This window comes from Achroia grisella, unplaced genomic scaffold, assembly GCF_030625045.1.
Source record: "Achroia grisella isolate CSIRO2021 unplaced genomic scaffold, CSIRO_AGI_Agris_v1 utg109, whole genome shotgun sequence".
Lineage (NCBI taxonomy): Eukaryota > Metazoa > Arthropoda > Insecta > Lepidoptera > Pyralidae > Achroia > Achroia grisella.
Window position 1 is genome coordinate 3,142,910 of NW_026712573.1, and position 26,970 is coordinate 3,169,879.

Genomic DNA, 26,970 nt, shown 5'->3' on the forward strand with positions numbered 1-26,970 from the left:
ATGAGAATATGTTTATTAAAATTATTACTTTCTACAGGGACTTTGGTAAAATTATAAAGGTAAGGCGATAAGCCTTAAGCCGATATATGATAACATATTTTTATACTGATTTAAGAGGATATTATCTCTGTACTATGAATTGTAAACAATAATTATTGTTAGCATGCTTTTATCTCATTATTTGGGGTAATGTATATTTACGTACATTATTTAGAATAAAGATAATACTTGAACAATACACATGTATGTATAACCTTTTCAGCTTACAGTGTTTCGTTTTATTTTACAATCATTTTTCGTCATAAAATTCTACGTTTCATAAAATGTTAGGGCCCTTGAATTACGAAACTTATCGCTGGCTGCATTCCACAAGAATATTCTCTGTATGTGTAACGTAAAACATTGATAAAATTTAAAGTATCTCGAGTATTCATCGAACGTACGTGCCAATATAAAATAATAAAGCAAATATTCGATGAAGGCTTTTTGTTTTAATACATACCAACAAGTTTTGAGTCGGTGCCAGAAAAGTTTGCCCATTCCTAGAGTCGGCTCAACCGTGCGGCTCTGATAATTCACACTCCAATTTGCTACTGCAGATGGTTGTATGCTCATTCATTATGACCGCAGCGAAATTAGATTAGAGATATTAGTTAAAAACAATATTAACTTCCCTATATTTTAAACTTAAAATTGGTTTTTATTACGATAATGATCATTGTCTGTAGTCTAGATATTTAACAAAGCTTCGATCTGTACTCAATATAAATATAGACTATATAGTTACCACTATTATTTATTTAAAAAAAAATAGTGCTTATTTGTTGTCTAATACCCATAGTGCCAGTTTTGATTAAATTCTAATTGAAGTATCATTTATTCATGCAGGAGAATTTATTCATTTTCGCCAAAGAGTTCTATATATTTAATGATAATAACAGTGGAACATTCATGCAGCACCATCTAGTCCCATACTAAGCAGAGCTTGTGTTATGGATGCTAAATAACTGATATAAACAATCAGTTCTTTATCTAATTTCTTATACCAGTAGGTATACGGTTTTTCAATATCTATCTAATAATTTGAGACTGTTTATTTAGTATTGTAATAACATTGAATAATACAGATATTTTTACCTTTCATGTTGGACCTTACTTCTAAAGGTTTCTTTTCATGTTAGACTTAGCATTTTATTATTAGTGCAAAATGATACCAAGACCGTTTTCAGATTATTACCATAATTAAATATGTCGTATTTTATTATACAAAACCATGCTACTGCATTATTTAAAGAGGTCATGACATGAAATTCTATAAAGTTTACTATTATAGTTGCATGCAGTAGAACTACTTAATCTCTCCCTAGTTTGGAACAAAAGAAATGTTACGAGTGTAAGCCTAAATATGCACAATGCATTTTTGTTATTTTACTAATTCCTTAGGTAGGTATTAATGTAAAAAAGTAAATTAAACAATAATTATTAGTTCATCTGTAATAATAATTGTGAAAAGAGATTTAAAAAAATATATACTCTTTGTTTAATAAGTTGTTGCAATACATAGTAATGTATTTTATTTTATTATTTCGTACAACTATATCCGTTTTTATATTGTATCTAATATGATACATACCAAATTCAATAGTAATGAAATTAGTACGAAATCAATACGGGAAAAAATCATAACGTTCGTAAAATATAATCATAATTTTTTTGCAGAATTGGCTAAAATAACACAACATTTGAACAAAAGAGTAATTTATCAATGATACAAATGGTTCTTTTTAAAAGTAATCGTTGATGTGACATTTTTAACATGCTTTATGTGCCTGCTGTTAGTTACTTATGTGTATGTATATAATAACGTGTATCTATCGAAGTGAAACATATTGTGATCCCAGCTCACCAGTTACGAGAAAGCTTGTAGGTTAGTAGCCATTATTCACAAAAGTGACACATGAAAGCCTAAAGGCTTGCTCTAGATTCGAAAGACTTATAACGATGTAGGTCAATCCTTGTGAGCACTAGGGATTGTTAAGACTCGTATCAATTTCATGGAGTATTGAATATTGTGATAATACAATGAAAGCGACAACTATAATACGTCTAATACTCGGTTAATAATTATAACGTTACTGTTAGTTAAGTTATTCTACATGGCATATATATATTTTCTACATTTCTTTATTTTTAAATTCCAGCTTGTACTTTGACATAGATCAAGGTCAAGATTTTTCAACTTTTTTCTAAACTTTGTACCATAATTTGACGATCTCGATGGTCTAGCGGTCTAGCACACCGCTTTACGTCCGATGGTCGCGGGTTCGATTCCTCGCACGGCACAAACATTTGTATTCATGAGTACGATTGTTTGTGTCGGTCTGGGTGTTTTCTATGTATATTATGTATGTATTTAGGAAAAAAAATATCTATGTATTATATTTGTATCAGTTATCTAGAACCCATAACAGAAGCTTTAGCTAACTTAACTTGGGTCTAGATAGCGCTGTGTGAATTGAGATTATTATTATTTTTTTCCAAAAATTCTCATCTCCCCTCTTAAGGAGAGGAGATGGCAACATTATTACTTTTTTATATTTCATTGCCATCTGTTTTTCGTAGCTTACACTGTGGATACCAGTGCACCACTGATCTGATCCATATGATTTGCTGTATCCTCGTCATATATCCGGTCCATCGCTACTTGAGTTGTCTTATAATTGGCATTATGTCATTGAGTTTTGGATGTATTCTATGTAAGTTTATGTTATAGTTTTATGTTTAATATACTTCTTGTAATGTTGTCCTGGCAGAGAACTAGTTTGTTTAGAGATTTTTTTTTAGCGACTACTTTCCTTCGAAGCGTTGAATCGACGTAGATCTCGCTAGAATGTAGATAATATCTGTTCTATCAATGTTTCCTATTAGGAATAACAGTCGTATATATGATACATCTATACATAAATCGCTACCAGAAGCTTCTAAGCTATATCCGAGCTCTATTTATTGCCTGATGATGCCTCGTTCAAAGGCGAAACACGTGTCGTAATATGGGTGCAGATTCAATAATGGTCGGAATTTGATAACCAATAGAGAAACTCGTAACGCTTCCAGTAGCGGTGGTTAGGTCCGCATTGCATATTTGTGGTCTAAAACATTGTAATGTTAGTGGAAATATACAAAATAATAGAAATACATTAAGTAATAAAATGGACTTACATAAAATAATACTCGATTTAATAAAATATGCACATTGAACAAGTCCAAATAACTACAGATACACGTATATGTATTACTTAAAAAATATAGAATATAATGTTACTAGAATGTTACAAGGCCAATACAATAAATTATATTCAAACTACTGAAATCAATTGCTACTGATTGGACGTTTCACGCTTTTTTGTACTCCAGAATTTTAAAGTAGCTTGATTCATATCCAAATTACAGTGAAATTTTTAATACTGTATTATTAATTATGTTACAGAAATAAAATTGATTCAAATAAAATATTGGGACTTAAAAGTAGATCCAGTGATTTGATTAGGAAATAGAGATTGAGTATTGTGTTCATTAGGATAATATATATTTACATGATAATTTGAATTATATTTTGTAATTAATTGTATGAGATATTTAGTGAAATAAACAGTGCATAAAGAAGTAACAAATTCAATATTTTTTTGTATATCGTTATACGTTTGTGATTAGTATATATTGTCGGAGTTGTTAGAAAACTTCTAATACACATTCGACACATTATTCTACATCACCATTACTGGCTAATGAGCATTATATCTACAATTCTGTGAATAGTTTATGCAATTGAAATGCTAAACAAGCTGACGGATCACGTGATGGCAATCGATAACTGTCTACTATGTACATGAACAGCACTACCGCCAGGTAACCTTCAGGTTATCCTGTGATACTCGTGATACCACTCATGCATTGGTATTCCAGAGAACTAAGATGTCATGCCCATAATCCTGTAATTTTCTTTCTTTTAGAAATAAATCAAAGAGGTCTATAATATACACACACAGACACAATATTCATATAAATTAGTAATTCTACTTTCTGAATTATTTTTAATGCAAATAGGTACTAAATATTCTGTTTATGAAAGGCAACAGTTTTGAAACTCAGAATATACATCTAGGGTCTTCATTAAAACTAAACTTATCACACTTTACAAAAGCCCGGTCGTATACAAAGTGAATATTCAGTATTGTACAGCGAGTTCGTGTTAAATTAATACAATTACCAAGCCTCTTTTAATTTTCTGTGGTGTTTTAGTGAGCCAACTTTGAGGAACCGAAAGTTTTGCCATCTGTTTATAAGTATGGTGACTTCGTTTTATTAAATTCACTATTGTAGTGGTGTTCATTTTGTTTAGTTTATTAGAAACCAACGGCGTTAAAATATGATTATACATTATATGTGTGGTAATAATACAGCTAATATAGGTTTCACTTAATTAACATATACTACATTATATTGGCTTCCGCTAAAACGAAAAATACTAAATTAGAAATTAATATAACAACTGTAATAAATGTCATCATTGTGTTTTTTTTTAATTTATTCGCATCAAGTACCTTGTGTATTTTTCTGAAAAAGGACATGTAGTATTTGTTCAAAGTGTAAGATTAAAACATATATAAAAATATATACATTCATATAAACATTACATTTTAATAAAAATATATAAGATTAATAAGTACCTACTATCGCTACTAAATCTTAGTTCTTAATGTTTTTAAACATTTTCAAGTCTCTAGATTCGATGTCTAGGTTAGCTATAGTTTTTTCAATTCTCATACTAATCCGAAGAAGGTTCGCAATACATATAAGCTGAAATCGACGATTCAAACAGCTATGATGTCCACTAACACTTTCGTGTCAATTACAAGAGTATTACGTAACTCCTTCCATGAGTTCGGTGTATCCTTTGCTTTTGCTCTTATTAAAGTACGATGAGGTACTACGTAAAGGCTATCTGCAAGCCATAGCTTAGATTAAAGTGTGTCAGTTTGAAGTGTGCATCGCGTAGACTCATCCATTTCTCATATAGCTTTTCCAATAATTAATATTTGAGCAAGAATATTAACAAATTCTATATCAAATTCTACATAAAATATCGGCGTCTCGCAACCAGAATGAAATCGTAAAGATGGCGCCTAAATACTGAACATTCGTTATTTTATATTCTATACTATATTTTAAAGATATTATATAAATTATACCTATTTAAGATACTGTAAGTTTAAGTAAAAGTATTTTTAGATATAACACTCATACGTATTCAACGTACGGTTGTACATATCCAACGTAGCAAAATTGACTGTTTTTAATAACATAACTGTAATGAACACATTTAAATATATTATACATATGTAATTTATTATATACCTTAACGTACAAAGGACTATTAACGATAATGGACATTTATTTCATTCAGATTGGGCTTTAATGTATACGTAGGTAGGTAGTATAAATATTTTCCCTTGTAAATGTAACAGGTATTCCGCAGTGTAATGCTGCATCATGGATAGGATGATAAGCAGAAGTAGAGGAGTAGATAATAAGTGTTCTTTAAGTATATTTTATAATAAATATACTACTTATTTGGGTATTTTCCATGTATTTACAAAAAAAAAATATTGAAACATTTCTATCAGTTGACTAGTACATATAATACAAGTTCTACTTATCTTGGGACTAGATTAAGCTGAGTAATTTGTCTTGCGTTTTATATTACTTAAATGCAAAAGCAATCGTATCCGGATTAGAAATAATTGATATGTCTCTAATTTACACTATTATGAATTTTAGTCTAAAATAATATTAACTTATATAAATAAAAAAATAAATTATTGGTACTTAAATTGTCACAAACAATAATTTCTTTCCTTAATTTTGTTTTTATCATATTCTGTATATCAACAACATTATATTCCTATCTACCTAAGTGAAAGCTGAAATATTTTCTAATATTTTTTTAATTCTAAATTGAAATTACTACGACGATACGTCGTCGTAATTTCAGTATATTGGGCCAAATAATTTTAACATTCTAATTAAATATAAACTATAGAAAGTATTTTATGTTAATAAATTTACATTATTTTGCGTATTTTTTAAAAAGCTACTATCGTAATAGCATAATTTATCTCTAATTTTAAATTCATATTCTAGGCCCTATCGTTTCTCTACAGTCTGAAATATTTGCGGTATCTATATAACTCAGTGCGTGTGGTTGTGATTCAAATATAGGATTCGATTTATATTTGTGTAAAGGGGTTGGCATATTATGTAAAATATTTCAACAAACTATGGAAGGAAATGACAAGCCACAACCACAAGACTGCAAAGCGTTAAGCTCACGGAAATGTATTTTCCTTCACGCTGAGTTACGTCAAAATAGACAATAAATTAGTCTTATACGCTGACTCATTGTTTTATCTATAGCATCTTTTTTAAATAAACTGCATATATGACTAATTAAATGAAAATAAGTACTCGACTTTTACACTATAGGAGCAGTTATTAATGTCGTTTTTTTTAATGGATCTAATTTATTATACTTTTAATGTATGGACTGATGATGCTGAATGTTACACACAAAGAAATCTGTATTTACAATCTCTCTTAACTATGACTGTTTCGTGAGTATATTTAAAATGAAGAATGTACATCAAAATTAGTTCTACATCTAAAATAGGTTTATTGACCGTTTGGCATTGAATTAATAGGACGCTGAATGTGTAACGTATACGTTCGCAGCCGTTGCTTAAAAAAAAAGTCATTAACCCAGGTGGCATTTTATTTCTGCAGTTTCTACAGACATTTAACGTCATTATTTAATAATATTTAGAGGAATTGACTGAAATATAGCTTTTAAATGTTAGCGCGAAACACTACTGTCCTATTATTTAATTTCAATTGTTTAACAGTATAAATTAGTGCTCCTACAAATTAACAAATAATATACTACAAATTTATCTAAGATTTACTGTAACTTATGAGCAGTTTGCTCCATTTATTATATCAAAAATGTTACCACACAGTTCAACACTCTTTAGTTAAAATAAATTTTATGCAAGGATTTAGTTTTTCAGTATAAGGCTTCTAGTGAATTTTATACAATGTTACAACCTTCAAGATACAGCTACTCTTATAATCGCTACGTCACCCATTAGTGTAATTACTATTTCTTTGATAAAAATGCTGGCTCGAGGTTTCCGCACCTGCACGAGAGGTTTAATCTCACATTTCTAGTTTTTCATTACTCTCTATAATTACGAATATTCTGATTGACGTATAAAATATGTTTTTGCTTCAGAATTTGATAAATAATATTTGTAATAGTATATTGAATATACTACCTATATAAAAATATCAAAAGAAGCAAGAAAACGAACATATAGAATAAATAAAATTAGAATGATATATCCGTAGGTTGTATCATAGGTTTCTTATTTACTCTGAATAAAGACTCAGAGATATGTATTGTAATTTACTAACATAGTTTTTAAGTTGTTTACTAACATAATATGGATGGATATCTGAATTAAAGAAATTTAAAAAAAATTGTCGTATAAAATTTAAAATATTGTATTTCTATTATTATTTCTTATTATGATATATTTATTTTGAACTGTAAGAAAACTAAACAGATGATATTATCTTTTTTTTTTCAGAATGTCGTTTTTCATTTAATCGCATTTGCGTGGAGCAAATTTTTCTGTTAATCAGTGCTTTTACTTTGTGGAGCTTTTTTCATATTCTTATATTTTGTAATCCAGCATTAAATTATTTGTTAGTGTTGTTAACATCTAGACTATTTTCTAAAAATCTGCAGAAATACTCAAGTAAGCAAGTAGGAAACTAGTAATTACTTAGTGGCACTGTTTTAACATATTTGAGGAATAGCAAAACCGTTCAGTATTCACGTAACACAACGTGGTGACTTATTACCAAGTTAATGTTTAAGCTTTTAGAGGCTGCTAACTATATTCCAAGGAGTCTTGGTATAAATAGAAAAAGTCCATTTGTTTGGCTTTAGACTCGGTAGGTGGAATTTAAATGGCCCAATTATTTTTTTCCGAGGTCGCCTTCATTTGTCACTGTGCTCGGCGGGCACTGTTTGGAACGTTTTTGCTCCTGATCATTATCAACGCTTATTTACTCATTAATTTATCACTGCCCAGCAAATTACCTTGTTCCCTTCAGGAGGATCGATGACTTAATTTGTATTTTTTACGAGGCCTATCGTATCTTTTTAATTTTATTTTTTTTAAGTTTTCGTTTGATGTCCTTTTATGTTTTCTTTAATGCTATACTTTGAAAGGCCTTTATAAAATATCATATTTATAACTGAATAAATAGTATATAATCGAGAGGGAGTTGGATGTATATTCATATTTCGAGATGTCTATCTAAATACATGATACTTGTTATGAAAGTTATTGAATAATTGAAGTTGTTAAATAGAGACATTCATTTTATGCATCCATTGATAGCGGTGTGTGTACTGTGTCTGCGCCTATGTACCCTATAAGAGATGAGACATGAAGATAGTCTCACAATGAATTAAATCATATGCAAATCTGCAGTATTTATTAGGCGAATGATTCGAGCTACGTATACCGGCTAACCGTTGAACTGTTCTATCGGCTTTACGTTTGGACGCAGTATTATCTGCATCGCTCATATAGAATTGCAAATTTAAACCATTTGTAAGCTCTGTGCATTGGGAAACACAAATTCGCTTTCACAATCATTTGCATGTTGCCATGTCACAATTGTGGTTGCTTCCGAAACGGAATTTAGCTGCAAGTGCGATTTTGTTGTCACTCATTATATGCATAGTGCTATACATTACTCACTTAAAATACCTTTTATGGTTTCTATGAAGAAGGATATTATAAGGATTTATCTCGCCAGTAGATTACAATGGCTCTGAGTTAAACATGGTGACTTATTTGGTCTGAGATAAAATGTGTAAATGTAAAATATAAAGTCAATAAATGAATCTGTGAATAATATAAGTCATTAGGACATAAGTCATGTAGGAATTAGGTCTTTAAGTCGTCTATATATATTATTTATTGATTTTAATATATTTGTAAGTTAAGTGAAACCAGAGATGAAATTTGAAATTTCATCGCTGGTTATATTATCAAATTGTTATTATTCGTTCTTTTAAACGTTGTAGTCAAGGATATTAGATGTGTGAGCGATATGTGCTAAAATGTTGAGAGCCTAGAGGTTCACTTTATTATACACTGGAGGCTAAATTAGGACAGTTAATACTAATGTTTATTAGACACCACTCCTTGTTAATTACAAATAATGGGTATTATAAAACCATATTAATCAACGAACCCATATTGGATTTTTTAATCTATGTCAACAATATATCATCTTTTTCGTAATTGCTATTTATTTATAATTTTATCAGAAGAAAAGAATAGGCAGATATAGTAAGAGATACGTTATCTCTCACTATGTGGAAGTGAATTGAGAGGAGACAATTTTGATACTCTAAAGCTCTCTCGTACTCTTTCTCTACTATCAAACAAATAACAGATCTATGATCAAATCTTATTTATTTGATAATAAATCTAATACTTATGTCATTGACTATGTCTGAGGTATATTATTCTGGATGGATATAAAATGTACTTTGTAGTTGCGACAAGCCGTTACTATTAATTTCAACATGATGATATAGTAACATCTATTTGTATACCGTTACGTCAATGCTTCGTTACAAAATTAATGTTCAAGTAATTGAGGAATAATAACGGGATGTAAAATTATGGTTTTTCAATTCACATTTTAAAATTCTATGAAATTTACGTTTATTATCCTTGAATGAATTCAAAGTAAAATACTTAGAATTTTACGCGAATATCACTACAGAGTGAATCTCGATTTAAATTCTTGATACTGCCAAAGGATTGCAATGAAGGAATTTAGGAAATTTACATTTGAACATCTACAGGCGCGCTATTACAAGCGCTCAAGAAAATTTGTATTTCTGTAGCGGTTGACCTAAATGCGGGACTTTATGATTGCACTATTGACAAAATCTACGATTCATATTTATTATGTGTCTATTTACCTGCTATTTGATTTAGTATAATTATCGTATTAAATAAATATTTTACTGGTCTTTACTGACCTTGCACAATATCGTCTGCATGGGTATCGGTCTTACCTATTTCACTGCTAACCACCTTGCTTTGTAAGAGGTGTTATCACGAGCTGAGAGTTTACTGATAATAACGTTATTAAAACAAATATTTTATTTTTTTATATGTTTGCCTTACCTGTTTGCCTGTACAGGTAAAAATTAAAAAAAATATTCAATTGATTTTAAACATTCCTTCACCTATTGATATTTACATATGGCTATGTTCCACTTAGACAGCGTCATGAGATGTAACTACTGAAATAATGTTGATTTATAATAACGTAATGCAAACCATTACGAAGTATAAGTAGCCGACACGTGAATGGTCTGCCGGTCACGAATGCAGCTCACTATAATGAGAATCCTTATCTACTAAAATACGAGGCTTTGGTTACCGTCTATGATAATACCTACTACACATAATTTACTGTACTTAAATTCAAATGTACAGCCTGTTGTTTATTTAGAACTTACCTATTTTGGTTTGAAATTTTTGAGTAACACGGATTTATATATACCATACTGAAAGTCAGAGACGATTATAAAAAAAATATGTGCATAAGTGACAATAGAAATTTTTATTTACAGTTTTTATTGTATCAAATATTGAAAATAATTAAAACTATATATTTACATTGCTACAAAAGTCGGTCGTATCGCTAAACAATATCTTCTGGCTAACCTTTGGGTAAAAAAAGAAAATGGTTCAAAGGTAGATAACGCACTGAACATAAATAAGTGGAATAATATATGTACTAATATAACTACAAGGACCTATATTTAATAGTACAACATATTTTTAGAAATAATGAAGGAAAAAGGGACCGTGAGACAAAAAAAGACAATTAGAACTTAAAGGTAAATAAAATAGGATTAGATCCATATCCAAAGAATAGGATAAGATTCTTTATATAATAGTTTTTCAACCATATTATGTGAATAGTTGTATCTATATAGACTTGTATATACTGTAGTACCACTATATAGCATGGAAAGTGGTTTTAAATATCAAGCAAGAGGAATAATAGAAACAAAGCCAGGTTAGTAAACTTGATAATAGCAGGCTAAATATTATTCCTTTTCTTATAAGAACATGACAAAAATATAATCTATATAATTTCTTATATTGTAGAAATATTGAAACCATCATTTTCCAGACATAGGTACTTAAGATTATGAATAAATGACAAGCAAGTAGGACGATACACTTAGCCTCTCCTGACATCTGCCAAGAACATAAATTGTATTACGCACCTGTAAGTATGTAGATTACTTAGATAAAGAGATTTAATATACGCTTCCTTCGCGAGAACCTGATTTACGACTGGCTCCGGAATATGCACTTTAGTTTGATTTGTGATGTGGAAAGGAGAGATTGCATTTACTTTTAGAATAGAAAGAACTAAATAGATTTTTATAATAACTTAATTATGCTCACGACTGTAATCTAAGATTAAGAGTTTTTAATCTATTACTTTTTTATTATATTATGATAATAATCTAAGATTAAGAGGTTTTCAATACAATTATATAAGAGAGTTGTTAGAAGTATCAATTTTTTGCCGATGTTGTGGTAAATAAACTCTCAAGAATATTTCAGATAATCGAATTCTTTTAATTTGATCAGGTTATATACAAATTTAATATTTAAGGTTCTAAGAACACTAATTAGATAGCAATGCAGTTTATAATACAATAGAAGTTTTTACTTAATTATTACTTATTATTAATTTGTGTAACTAAAATGAGCCGTAGTTCTACCTGATATGGTAAAGGGTAACCATTGCCTTTATACATGAAGATTATACGGTATTATATCATCGGGTGACGCTTGTGATAATTATCGGTCGCCATGGTGCGACTGACGTACCCACGGAAATAACTATATGTAGAACTATATACAGAGTATGCTCATTCAATGAAATTAAATATTCTATAAAATATTAAAATAAATATTTAAAAATTATAATATTCTACTAGCGTACCATCCACTATTTGTAATAGTCATAAATATCTATTAAAAACCATAGCAAGCAAAACCAAATAACGGTGTCAAATCATAATATTACAACTAGAAAAGGTGCTGAAGGTAATTAAGGTAAATGTTGCGAGTTAATTTTTTTAACATTGACTAGGACTAGACCTACTATTCATAATAAAAATGAATTGTAAACAATAAGGCACTAATACTAATTTTATACAATAATCTCTTGTTTTGTATTTTAAAAAACTTATTATTGCCAACAAATACTGTTTTCCAACTGAAATCAGAACAGACAGTTATTACTGAAGTTTATTATCATCGTTCAAGTTGACATTACACAAAAGTCGCATTAGCCTATAGAACTAAAACTTTTGCCTCCATGTTCAACTTTAATATTCATTATTCAGGAAAAGTTTATTGTATTTTCAAATGTATTATTGGTTTCCTTAAGGTGTATTATTTTATACATTTAAATAGTGTGCAATAATATAATCCAAATAGCAATTTCTAATAAATATATGGGTACTAGTGATTAGAGAATGTGGTGAGTTTTTAAACATACTTTTAGATAGAGAAACAATGTCACAGTAAAAAAATGTTAAGTCTACTGTGAAGGTTTGCTCTAAGTCTAAACCTTAATTTATATATGTAAATGCAGTTTCTTATTTAGTGTGTGATACACAAAGTTTAAAGCTATCAAAAAGAGAACACGAACACATATATTAATAGCTTAGATTTATTGAATACATTTAAAAAGTATATTATAATACGAAATATTGAGATATTTATTAGTAATCAATTTTGTATTTTCATTGTGTTTTTATAAGAACCAATAATAGCTTTAATTTTAATTAGAATTAAAACAAACTCTAAAACAGGACCTGACTGCCAGCCTTCTCAACTAATTGGAGAGGCACTCAAGTCAAGAACGATGATAAATTTATTTTAATTGAAAAGATCGTTTTATGGAAATTACAATTTTTGTTAACGAGATTGTTTATATAATTATTAACGCAGAAATTAACTAGTTATATAAACGACATATTAATGTCAAAGTATGAATTTATTAAATTCTATCTAAGCTTAATTGTTACTAATAACAATGAATAAATATGGAAAAATATATTTGTATTCATAATCTAGGTAACAAAGACGGGGAAACGAAACAACAATACCTCTGATTACACTAATTTGAAGTGCCCACAGTATTGAGGATATTATTTTCTATTTCCTACATTTATTTTCAATCGTATTATCATTTTTGCAGCTACTAGCGATATCATATCCATTAAATATATTACTTATTCTCTTGTCTCTTGTCAGCGGAAAATCATATAAAAGAATATTATATTATAATCGTCATAATCAGTAATACGTACAAAAATAACTATGTATTAAAAATACTTTTGTGTTGCAAGAAATAAGACTCAAAATGGAACGAAATAAAAGTAAGAGTACACTTTTACGAATAACGTAGATGTTATCTCGTATCGATTATGGTATTTTCGTCAGTACAAAACACAATGGAGTTTCGTATATTTTACCATAATTTGTGATTTACCCTTTGTAATTTTGATAACTTTGTTGATTGAATTGTGGATTGTAGATTTGATTCATTTATAACTGTGAGTGTTTTAGCAAATTCTAACTTAGCACAATAATTAAGTATGTTTATTAAAAATAAATGTATTTATAATACAATTTTTTTGTTTCGTTTCGCAAACATGTTTTCATAAGCAAGTAGTATAAAATTATGCCTTGATTAGATGTCTACAGAATATTGATTGACTGAAAATTTAAAAATATATATCTTAGTTACTCGTTTACTTTTTACTTAGTTTAAAAATATATATTTTACTACCATTTCAGCATTACCAATTTCCTTTATCTTCACACAATTCGGCAATGAACTGATACTGAATAAATATTGAATCATCTAATTTTAGATCTCTTTGTTACAGGTACCGGACCCATGGATTAACCTGCCAAAAGAAGATGTTGTGACAAATATATTACCCTGCATAATAATTGAGGGCTTACAAAAATGTGTTCCATAAAAAGCTTCGATAATGTAACTAGTAATAGAATCTTTCTGTTCATTATTGTGCTATTATCCCTTAAATTGTGCAGTCCTCAGGACTTGAACGAAGAATTTGTAAACGAGGACAGTGTTGATTCTATACCGGATGTGGATATGGTTGTGTCAGTGAAAAAAGTGAAAACAAGAGACGTTGTGGGTCCATGTAGACTAAGTGAATTACTTTGTGATACAGGGCAGTGTATTTCATTGGATAAGTATTGTAATGGTGATGATGATTGCGGTGATAAGAGCGATGAACCTATATCATGCACACGTAAGTATCTTATATAACGTAATATATTACACGCAATTCACATATAAATATTTTACACTTACATATTGATACTACAGTCGAAGAGGTGACGCTTCCTGTGATTTGCAAATGTAAGAATTTTTAGCTTTTTAACTTTATATTTTCATCTATTCTGTGGCAGAAAATATTCATACAAACGAACAATACATTATATAGCTGTTTTTATTATTTCATAATTATTGCAAAAGATAAACATTGTAATTATATATTGATGATAATTACGTTATTCAACTGTCAATAATATTGACAACTGATTAACGTAATGATCGACAATGAAGTGTTCGGTTCGTAATTAATTAAGTATGACTAGGAAAAAATTTGGATAGTTATAAAAATTAAGGAATTTTCATGGATCTACACTGAATACGTATATCATTATAAGGATATACTACAGTACGCGGCTTTGTATATATACATTACATATAATACCAATATACATATTTGAGAATGTAGCCACAATACAAAGAGTCGACCGGATATTGTATAAGTACATAATATCCTAGTAATCCCTTTTTAACAAGAAAATGGACAGCTCATTCATGTCCGGGAAAGAGTCGTTTTTAGGTCATTGAAACGCATTTTTAATATGTCTCCCCTTCTCTCGGTTGCCTGACATCTGTCACAAAAGAAAAAGGTACTCAGAGGTTAGGTTTGGTAAGGCCATAAAACGATAGTAATTGGCGCCAATATAATTGAAAAATACTTTTTACATAACATTTCTCCGTTGAAATTCTATTAAGTCAAAAAAACTACAATTAGCACATTTCAAATATATCTTATTTTGTTTTCTAAAAATAAAACAATTTAACAACCAACAATTACTAATTCAGTTGTATAACGAATTCTAAAAGTAATAGTAATATTAAAAATTATCGCATTATTTTTTTAGTTGCGACACTATATAAGCATAGACTAAATATAGTAACGCATAGTTACAGTGAAGCAATAATATCAATAGAACATTATAACAATACAAAGTTGAAAGAACGATTGATTTTCTTAGTCTTTATTCGATCAAAGCGCTATTATTAAGCATTTTATTTATGCATTTGTAAAATTTGATACCAACTTATTACGAATAAAAAAACAATAAATACAAATGTGCATGGCAATAGTTCATACACGATATTTTCACTTAATGTTAGACATAGACACCTACATAAGTAAACAAAGTAAATAAATTGGCTTTTAAAAAAATAAACAGTTAACTTTCTTGCAAGTTCTTCTCAACTGAATTTGTGTACTGTACTGGACTGTAAGGAAAAAACATTAATACTAAAAATTTACGTTCATAAGCGGCTAAAATGTCCTACATGAATAAATTTTATTGTACTTGATTTGAATAACCCCCTTTAATATATATTTTATGAGGATTTATATTATATAATATGTATTAGATCTAGTCCAGTGTTGTAATATACAATTTTTATATTATATAGTTTTATATGTCATAAAACTGAGAATGTCCGCTGGTTTGATGGCTTCACCCTCAAGCGGGGCATGGCGGCCCGAGTAGCTGTGTCAGCGGTGGACATAGTTGGCTTCCTTTGCCTTTTATGTAATATTCATCCCCTGAAGTTATGCCGGGGCTCGCCTAAAACATATTATACTAGATGTTTATGGATTTACGTAATCGAGTAAATACCAACTTGCTAGTGAATTCTGTGGTTACTTGATAGTAGATGGAAATTGCATGTCACAAGCCATGTATGTTAAATATATGTAATATATTTAACCAAAGTTTTTTCTATCAGCCTCGGTTCTCTAGCATTTTAACATGTCACTTTACTTCTGATGGTCGCGGGTTCGGGTATGATGATTTGTATTCGTCTAGGTGTTTTCTATATACATTATGTAGGTATTTACAGAAAAATGTATCTGTGTATTTTATTAGTTATCTAGTAACAATAACATTTTGCTTAGTTTGTAACTGGATGGCGCTGTGTATAGTTTTCTGAGATATATGTAATATTATTAAATTTTACTAGAGATAGATTTTAAAAGGTGTAGATTAGGCAGTGATATTACAAGATGCTGAGTCACGCTCCCTAGTACCACAGATATCACCAACTATCTGGTACTCACAATTCCAGTTACCCAAATAAAGTATCAGAATAAATTAATACTAAATACTTAATAGCATTGTCATAAATCCATCTCAAGTAAATATACAGTAAAATATACCTTAACCACGTTTCCATCAGACTCCCTAACCGCTTTTATTTCTCGTAAATACGTCTTTGCCCAGAAAATGTCCGGAACGATAATTGTCTTATACAAAAGACCTCGAGTATGTCCTCACAAAGGGATTGAAAGAACCAGATTACACTCAGTTTCTACAATTTTTCCTCTCTCGAGTAACAGGGCATTATACGGTGAAGACAGCAAATTTGATGACGTAAGTTGTTTTATTATTAGGTATCTAGTTGTTTATGTGATACTATTCTGACACCGTAACCTCTGAATTTTGTTTGTTACTAGCGACCCAAACCGGTTTCGGTTTATTATTTTAATTAAATTACATAAAACCTTAACGAATTATGCACCAAAACCATCTTCAGAAATCACATCATATAGTGTGGTCAATACCAGGATCAATATCCTTGAAGAACTATTAGTACAAATAGTTATTCTGTGTTTCGATTTATTGTTTTGTGTATCATTTACAGTTCCTATATAAATGTAAGTAACGTTTATAGAAAATAGGGCTCCATTTTTACCGTATATAGTTATTGGTGTGCGTGGTAACTATAATTTATATACATACATATGTACAAAATTGTATAAGTATTTATACAATTTTAATTACATATGTATATATGTATATTTAATTTGTAAAGGTGGACCGAAGATCTGGTTAAGATCGCTGGAAAGCATTGGATGCGAGCAACGCAGCACTGATCGTAGTGGAGATTTTTGAGGGAGGCCTTTGTTCAGGATTGGATGTCTTTTGGGCCGAAATGATATCATATAAATTGTTTTTAGATATTACTTTTTGTATATTAAATGATTATGTGTTTTTTTCCTACTTTATGGTCCGAATTTAAAATGCTTAGAGTTTGATTTCTAATTATTTATTCTTATAAACATTTATTTTACTAACATTATGTTATGGTGTATATAATTAATTATTAGAAATTATTTGTGAAAAAATAAACTCGTATAATTCTATTGAAATTGTTTACTGGAGAAAATCACGTGTCAGGTGGTTTAGACGGAATGGAAATTGCTCATTTGTAAGCCATGAGAGAAGGGGAATTTGCTGAGTGGTGTAATCCACGAACATTTTCTAAGAATCGATTGAATGAAATCGAGACATTCCAGGATTTTATCCATTATGGTAATGAAATAACCCAAATAGTGAGTGTTTATCTGTACTGCAGAGATAGTTTTTGCTATTGACATGTTACGTTTATTACACATAGTTACGTTTATTATTTTGACAGCCTTGGTGATGTAGTGGTTGGCGCATCTCCCAATGCTTGCGGGTTCGGTTTCTATTTAAATGTAATATTTTTTTATCTGCATATTATGTACAGGTGTTATATTACGCTATGTTTTATTTATAAACAGATATATTATTCTAGGTGTTTCTATGTATTATTTCTTACTAATATTATAAACATGAAAGTTTGATGGATGTTTGTTTGAAGAAATGAAGAGACCAGAAAAATGTCTGTATAGAACCTAAAAAAATATTATTATAATAAAAAATGCATTACATATTATTCTATTTATTGCCTAACGGACAAAATGTTCTAGACCTACTCACTAAACTCAAACAATATACCTCTTTAATTATTGCTACAACGAGCCATCTCCTTTATCGTTCCCACGTAGGTGGTCATTAACCCAAAATATAGCTGCAATTAACAAAAAAACCCACGTTCCGTTTAATAAGGTGTTAAGTTTACGCTGTTGGTGTTTACAAAATGGACTAGCATTTGTCACGAAGGCTTTGTCGAGATAGAGAATTCTGTCGGGTATTTTTAACCGTTATACTCGTATATTTTTAACCGATTATAATAAAGGATATTCATATTCCCATTGTGATTTTTTGTATATCATACAATATATGTCTAAACTGAACAGATTATAATTTTTTTTAGATATAGGGTACCTGGTAATATACCACTGGGCTTGTTTATGTTATATATTCGTTGTTGTAGTTGTTTTTAACATGCAATATTTGTGTGTACTGTTGAATAAATAAAATAAATATTTACTCGCGTATAGTAACCCTTAAGGAAGATGTAGCAGTAGAAATACCTAATTACAATTGTATTAATGTGTCTGCAGCGCCGCTACTCTAGTTTGCAGATAATTAGTGCAACACTAGCGACTAGCAAGTCTGTTTCTATATACGACAACAAACAAACTTTCTAATACTCGACATTAGCTGGATACTCGTACATATTAGGTACAAAGAGTATTTCCGATTCAGTTTGTAATTCTAATATTTACTCTATATGCTGCTGTTTATTGTGCTACTGGATACGGCAATTTGCTTTTATTTGAATTTTCTGTAATAGTACTTTATTATTGTTGAAGTACATAAATAAATAAAAAATATCTGTTCCTTATATTAGGGTTTAGTCTATCTACTGATACCATGTCCACATCGCCAACGCCGTAGATTTATTCTCTCTTCTAAAATACGTGCTCTTTTTTATATACTCTTGGACAATTCAAATAGCACTAAGTCAGTCCTAAGTTAAGTAGAGCTTTTGTTATGGCTATTAAACTACTGATATAAATATACATATTTATATGTATAGATACTTTTGTTTTGTAAATACATTCACAATATATATATAAATAGAAATACCCTTTAACCTTGAAGTGTTTACACAGTGTCCAAAAATCGGTGGCGGCAGTCAGGTATGTATCTAATAGTCACTTTTAGGGACTGAAAGTGACTATTAGATAAATAAATACCTACCTACCTATACGTGGCCTTGAATTGTAATTGATTTTGGAGCCGTGTATTTTTTGTATTTATTAATGGAGCAACTATGATTATAGCCACTACGTTCACATTTAATTTTACTTGTAAGTACTTCAGGAATATAGATGTTACTACGGTTTGCTTACATTTATTCAGAAGTATTTTATTAAATTCTTTAATGATATTCATTAATGATATTTAATCAATAAAACAATTAAGTCTTCAGTTGACATATAGTACGTATATGAATGTTAATTCGTTTAAAAATATTAAGTACTACGTCTGGCTTTTTTCACTTAATTGGAATGTTAATGAAATAAGAAAGTTTTACTTTACATATGTAAAGCAAAACTTTATTATTTAGTATAATGATTTTTAAAACTTTTTATACAAGTCATAGTCATGTTTTTTACTCGTAGGAATTAATAGTTTTATATTAGTACAGAGCTGTATAGATATTTGTTATACTAGACAACATCTATTATAAAAATCTATGTATTTTCATCATCTTGAAAGTAACACAGTCCACTAATCCGTTACACAATTTAGTTTTATGTTTTTAGTATGATTGGGGAGAAAAAGCACTAGAAAGTGTAAATTTTCTGCGCACGAATTTCTTGTGGCTGTTATTGTATTTCATTTTAAATTCTAATATATACGAAGCTACTTATAAATAATCTTGAATTCATTCAATAAAGTATACAAAGAATTTTATTATTTTCTTGAATAAACTTTGCTATAAGAATGCATATTTATGGTTTGTCTTTCATTTTATATTTACTTTATGTTGAGTATTATTTTTATTATTCCTCGAGTGGAGAAATAAATTGCTAACAAGATTATTCATATCAATCCATCTATTCCTTCGTCTGTCTTAGGAGTGAGTGATGTATTTTTTAGCCACACTGCAGTGATCGTAGGAAAAGGGAATTAAGGAACTCACCCAAATTGCACAAATTATAATATTGATGATCTGCGTCGGCGACTTGAAGTACTTGATGTTTTCAATTGCAATACACCACACTCGCGACACAAATACAGTTTGTTATAACATTTAAGGAGCTCCTTGATTAATTAAAAATTGATGCATGCGGTGGTTGTTTCACTTGTTAGATGGCGGCGAATAAATTGTCCATATTGTGCCGGGGAAAGGGGGGCGGGAAAAAGCAGTGTGGCGGCTTACCAACCTATTATTATTATTTTTTTTTTTTTATGGATTTAGAAGACGCGCGAACATTCTCCCGGCCTTGAGAATACGTAGTATTTTCAATAAGAGTTAGAGAAATAACGGAATGAAATTAAATGATACTATACTAATATTTATATGTTGTTTATTAACTATGGAATTTTTGTTAAGTTGGGTTATTGAGACGGTAAAGAACAAAGTTTTACAACGGGACGTTTGTACGAACCACTACATGTTTTTACTAGCGCGACACGTACTTTGCCGTCTGATCCAGGATATGTTTCAGTAATAACGCCCAAGGGCCAACGTAACGGAGGTACATCATCTTGATGCACTAATACTACAGTACCGGGTTTTACATTCTCATTATTAACAAGCCACTTCTGTCGCACTTGTAAATTATTAAGATATTCTAAACGCCACCTTTTCCAATAGCTTCTAACCATGTGATCAAGTAGCTGTTTACGTTGTCTAATACTTCGAGTACCTTCGGATACGCGTTCAATTGGCAAGTACGAAAGAGGAGATGCCATAATGAAATGCGCAGGAGTTAGTGGTTCTGGAAATGGCTCCTCAGTGAGTACACAAAGAGGCCTTGAGTTTAAAATTGTCTCAATTTGCGTTAATACTGTTAATAGTTCTTCGTACGTGAGTAATTGAGAACCGATAGTACGAAATAGATGATTCTTTATATTTTTGATATTTGATTCCCACGCACCTCCAAAGTGAGGTGCGCGGGAAGGATCATATGCCATTCGATACGATGGCTAAGTACTAAAGTTTGAAGTTGAGCCTTTGCTCCAACAAAATTTGTTCCATTATCGGAATAAAGATATGAAACAGGTCCGCGTCGAGATATGAAGCGTTTAAAAGCAGAAATAAAGATATCGGACGATAGGTCTGTGGCTAACTCAATGTGTACAGCCTTTGTTACTAGACAAATGAATAAACAAATGTATGCCTTTTGAGATCTTTGGCCGCGACGCCTACATAGAGTTATACTTATAGGTCCAGCGTAATCCACACCGGTATGCACAAAAGCTTTCGTTTCACGCACGCGGTACGAAGGTAAATCTGCCATTTTTGGCGCCTTACTAGATGGAGAAGCTTTAAAGCATTTGTTACAAGAGTGAACTCTTTGTTTAATTACACTTCTAGCTGATAAAATCCAATATTTTTGGCGTAACAATGAAGTTAATAATGACGCACCAGTGTGACAGTGCACGTGGTGATAATAATCTATAATCAAATGAGTAATATGATCGTGTTTAGGTAACAATGCAGGATGCTGAGCTTCAAAGGGTAAGTTACTATTAGATAATCTTCCTCCTACTCTTATAAGTCCATTATCATCAATAAATGGATCCAGTTTACGAAATTGAGAAGAAGGTAAATTGTTTTTCTTTAAATCATAAAAAAGCGATTGAAAATATAACTTTTGCACTTCACGAATAAGATACATTTCTGATACATTAATATGGGAAGACATGACGCGGGGGCTACTTGGTATTAATTTTACAAATTTAAGAATATACGAAATAATACGTAATATTTTATTCCAGGAGGAGAACTTCAGCGCCATTTGGTATATTATAGAAGCGGGAGTAGACGTCGTACAGGTAAGTGTTTTATTTTTTATTTCAGGTAACTGTTCACATGCTACAGATTTGAATGGTGATACTGGCCATTCGGCGACGGGTCGCTGTAACCAAGCGGGGCCATGCCACCATAATGAGTGACATATCAACTGGTCAGGTAATAAACCTCTAGACAGGCAATCACTAGGATTCTCTGTCGTATTTACGTAATAGAAATGACAAGGGTCTAGATTTTCTTGACATTTAGCGATGCGGTTACTTACAAAAATGTTCCATCTGTGTGGTGATGAATTAATCCACGAAAGTGCTATTTTTGAATCGGAAAATGCATACGTATTATTAATATTAATGCGGGTACGATACGTTTCTGACACTAATTTTACCAATTTTGACATTAATACAGCGGCACATAATTCCAGCCTAGCAAGAGTTACAATTTTGATGGGCGCGACTTTAGATTTAGCGCATACTAAAGCAACGTGCACAATGCCTGCAGCATCTGTGACGTGTAGGTACACTACGCAACCGTACGCCTTCATACTGGCGTCCGCGAAAGCGACTATATTAGTACTACAACCATTTTCTACCTTTACATGTCTAGGAATTTTTAAAGAAGAGAGATGAGGTAATTGCTGTTTAAAATTAAGAAAATGGTTTTGTATGTCTATTGGTGGTGAGTCATCCCATCCAATCCGTTGGACCCACAGGTCCTTTATTAAAAGTTTAGCAAAAAGGATAACGGGCGCTGCGAATCCCAGAACGTCCCATAAGCGAGCAATAGCGGAAAGGATAGTACGTTTAGTACATTTGTTGTCCAAGGGACATGTTGAAAAAGTAAATTCGTCTTCTAAGGGAAGCCATTTTAACCCGAGTATTTTTAAATTATTATCATTTACAAAATTAATAGCGGCGCGTTTACATTCAGGTACCGTAGATAGTAGTTCTACAGAGTTACTAGCCCATTTAGTAAGATGGAAACCCCCTTTTTTAAATAAGTCAATGAGTTCACGTGTCAACGCCACCCCCTCCTCGAGCGTCGGAACGGAGGTAGCTAAATCATCAGTATACAGTTCATGAGTAGCTATATCTGCTGCTCGCGGATGCACTCCCTTCTCGTCTTCTGCCAACTGCCTGACAGTACGCATGGCTAGGAACGGGCTGCATCTGAGACCGAATGCGACTCGATTAAATTGAAACTCGCGAATGGGTTCTGTAGAATTAAAACGGTACAATATTTTTTGATATTTTCTATGTTCTTGTTTTACCTCAATTCTTAAATACATTTGTTTAATGTCTGCGGTTAGTGCAATGGGAAATAAGCGAAAATTTAATAAGAGAATGAATATATCTGCCTGTAAATTGGGTCCCGTATGTAATACGTCATTTAAGGATATATTATTATGACATTTAGCGCTTGCGTCGAGAACTACGCGTACTTTCGTGGTAGTTTTATCGTTCCTAATGACGGGGTGATGTGGTATGTAATACCCTTTACCGTATTCGTTACTGGTGGGTGGAACCTCAGACAGGTAATCGTTACGGAGATAATCTTGTATGATTTCATTATAACTGACACGAAGACTTGGATCTTTTAATTTACGTTCCAGTGAGAATAATCGGCGAGTAGCTACAGAACGGGAATCACCCAATATAGCTGGATCCCTAGAAAATGGGAGCGCGGTACAATATTTACCTGAGGAATCACGTGACACTGTGTCACAGTATATCTGTTCACACTCTTTTTCTTCCGGACTCATGAATTTATTTGAAGGAATTTCTTCAAGTTCCCAGAATTTGCATAATGTTTTATCTAAGTAATCATTTTCGTTATCATGTTCGGAATATACAAGAAATGTTGAAGAAGCGGGTTTCGTATTGGAGTCAACGACTGAAGGTGTGTCTCCCATTAAAATGTATCCAAATACGGTTTCCAGAGCGGCTGGCGCGGGAGGTGCAATAATTTTACCACCTAATAGTAAATATGGGAATAATTGAGCCCCAATTACAAGCTCAATCTGTCCAGGCGTATGCCAGAGTGGATCAGCAAGCGGTATATTTAATAAATTATCAATAATCGTCATATCTACTAAACCGGAAGGCATGTTATCCGTTATGACATCGACGACAAGCGCATCAATAGTATATGTATATAAATTATCTCTCGAAGAAATACAGAGCGGAACCCAACCGCGAACGGTTTGCGAAGCGGACCCTATACCTTTAATAGTAGAATGCGTGTTAAGTGCAATTGGTTTTAAATTAAGCCGTTTACAACAAGCAGTTGTCACTATATGATTTTGTGACGCGTTATCAATAAGGCATCTAATATTCGATCTTTGTTTATAGTAATTTAGGACAGTTACTTGCGCCGTGCTAAGCAATATTGTATTGTTGTTATTAATAACATGCGCGCGAGCACACAATGATACCTGACTCGCTGGGGTCAGCTGTGCCGCGACTTGAGCGGTTTGTGCCCTCGCCCCCTCCCCCGCCGCCGGCGGTGGCGGCGGCGTCGGGCAATTGCATGAGGTTAGAGCAGGCACGTCAACAGAATTGACGGTTGACGCGGTGACTAATGCGTGCGAGCAGGACGGCGGCGCGGAGGATTTTCGATTATTATTAAATTTATTGTTTACAATATTATTATTATGTAATAATGTGTGATGTTGTTTATTACACATTTTACAATGCTGCGATGAATTACAACGCGATACAGTATGTGACATGCTCAAGCAATTTATACATGCACGTTTATTTTTAATAAAATCGAAACGTTGTTCGGTTGGAAGCGATTTGAAAAAGGAACATTGATATAATTGCAAGTGATCACCACTATTGCACATTGAACAACATTCATTATTGTCGTGGGATAGCAAAGCTTTCGAGTTGTGGACTGTATTATTACGCGGGCTAGCTACGATAGGAAAAACCGTAGGACGGGTGCTGGTACGATCTAATATTTTTACTTGACTTTTAATAAAATCTACAAACTCCGAATAAGTAGGAATATCTTTATCTCTAATTGACATTTCGAATGCGTGTGCTGTTACAGAATCTATTTTTCTTAAGGCAATCGTTAATAATATGAAATCTTTAAGATCACCAATTTTTAATTGTTCTAAGGCTGACACTGCGGCGTTGAAGGATTCGATAAAGGAATTAAGCGAAACAGAATTATTAATAGCGGGTTTAATATTCAATAAAATGGACATATAATGAGAGCCTAATGCTCGTTGGTCTTGGTACTTATCAACTAAACTTTGCCAAATGCTGGCGTAGTTTTCTCCGGCTGGTACTATCCCAGTCGTTAGTCTTAAAGCGGGGCCTGACAATTTACCTATCAGATAATGTATCTTTTGGGAATCGGATAAACTTTTATTATCGTGGATATTAGCTTTAAAACATTCATAGAAGCTTGGCCAGGAATCCAATCGGCCATCAAATGATTTAAGATCAATAGGTGGAAGGGGTATAGTAGACCTGACATCCTGGGTTTGCATACGAGAATTCTGCGACTGCGATTGCATTAACTGTGAGCGAACTCTCTGAATGCGTGTGTAAATATCTTCAAACGCATTAAGTTGGGAATAGTTGGGTACATACGAAGAATCATCATCAATTTTGTATTGATTTATCATATCTAAATTAGCAATAAATTCATCACGAATTACTGACAATGTCTCCGTATCCGCCATGAACGCCTCCGTAGAACGAAGTTCGGGACTAGAAATATTTATCTTTTTTGCGCAATCATGCAGCCTATTTATACGTTGAAAAGTGCAATTAATTTTAGCAACTAAAACAGTGACCTTAGAACTCATTTTTAAAGATGGCGAATAGCTTTATTTAATTATAAATTAATTGAAGGGCTGTTATACTCAATAACTAAATTACCTATGTAAATAATAGGTACACAGGTGCGGCTTGTTACTATGCAATATAGAACATCGATATCTATTCGTATTACACAAATAACACGTTATTTGAGTTAAATAAGTATAGTTTTAAAAATAATGCGAATGTAGACATGAAATAGGTTTGTAAATAATTAAATTATATTTACGCGGTTGTACGAAGTTTGTGTATTTTAAGCGGTTTGATATTACGATGTTTCGTATTAAGCGATTATACGAATAGCAGTAGAAATGTATTATTATAGCGGTAGCGAATAGAAAAAAATAAAATATCACGATCACGTGCAATTAGCGATAGGTTTCAAAATGGCGAATGCCGTGCGCTAGCGACGACAATTGTTTTGAACGCGTTTGTAGGTTTTTAATGCTAATACAATGCGATGAAGGAATATATATATAGAAAAACGCGTTCTGGATCAGTTTTACAGGAATCCGGTTCGATTGGTACCATAAAATGATGTATTTTTTAGCCACACTGCAGTGATCGTAGGAAAAGGGAATTAAGGAACTCACCCAAATTGCACAAATTATAATATTGATGATCTGCGTCGGCGACTTGAAGTACTTGATGTTTTCAATTGCAATACACCACACTCGCGACACAAATACAGTTTGTTATAACATTTAAGGAGCTCCTTGATTAATTAAAAATTGATGCATGCGGTGGTTGTTTCACTTGTTAGATGGCGGTGCATCATAATTGTCCATATTGTGCCGGGGAAAGGGGGGCGGGAAAAAGC

At 31.6% G+C, this 26,970-nt stretch overlaps 1 protein-coding gene across 1 annotated transcript in view; it reads left to right on the forward strand.

Moving 5' to 3' along the window:
* LOC131846689 (uncharacterized) overlaps window positions 1-26,970 on the forward strand; it is a 72,570-nt gene that overhangs the window by 24,214 nt on the left and 21,386 nt on the right. The window contains exon 2 of the mRNA XM_059196043.1: window positions 14,153-14,545. Within this exon, the coding sequence (XP_059052026.1) occupies window positions 14,236-14,545 (310 nt within the window). The 5' untranslated portion in view covers window positions 14,153-14,235. The remainder of the gene's footprint in view (window positions 1-14,152; window positions 14,546-26,970) is intronic.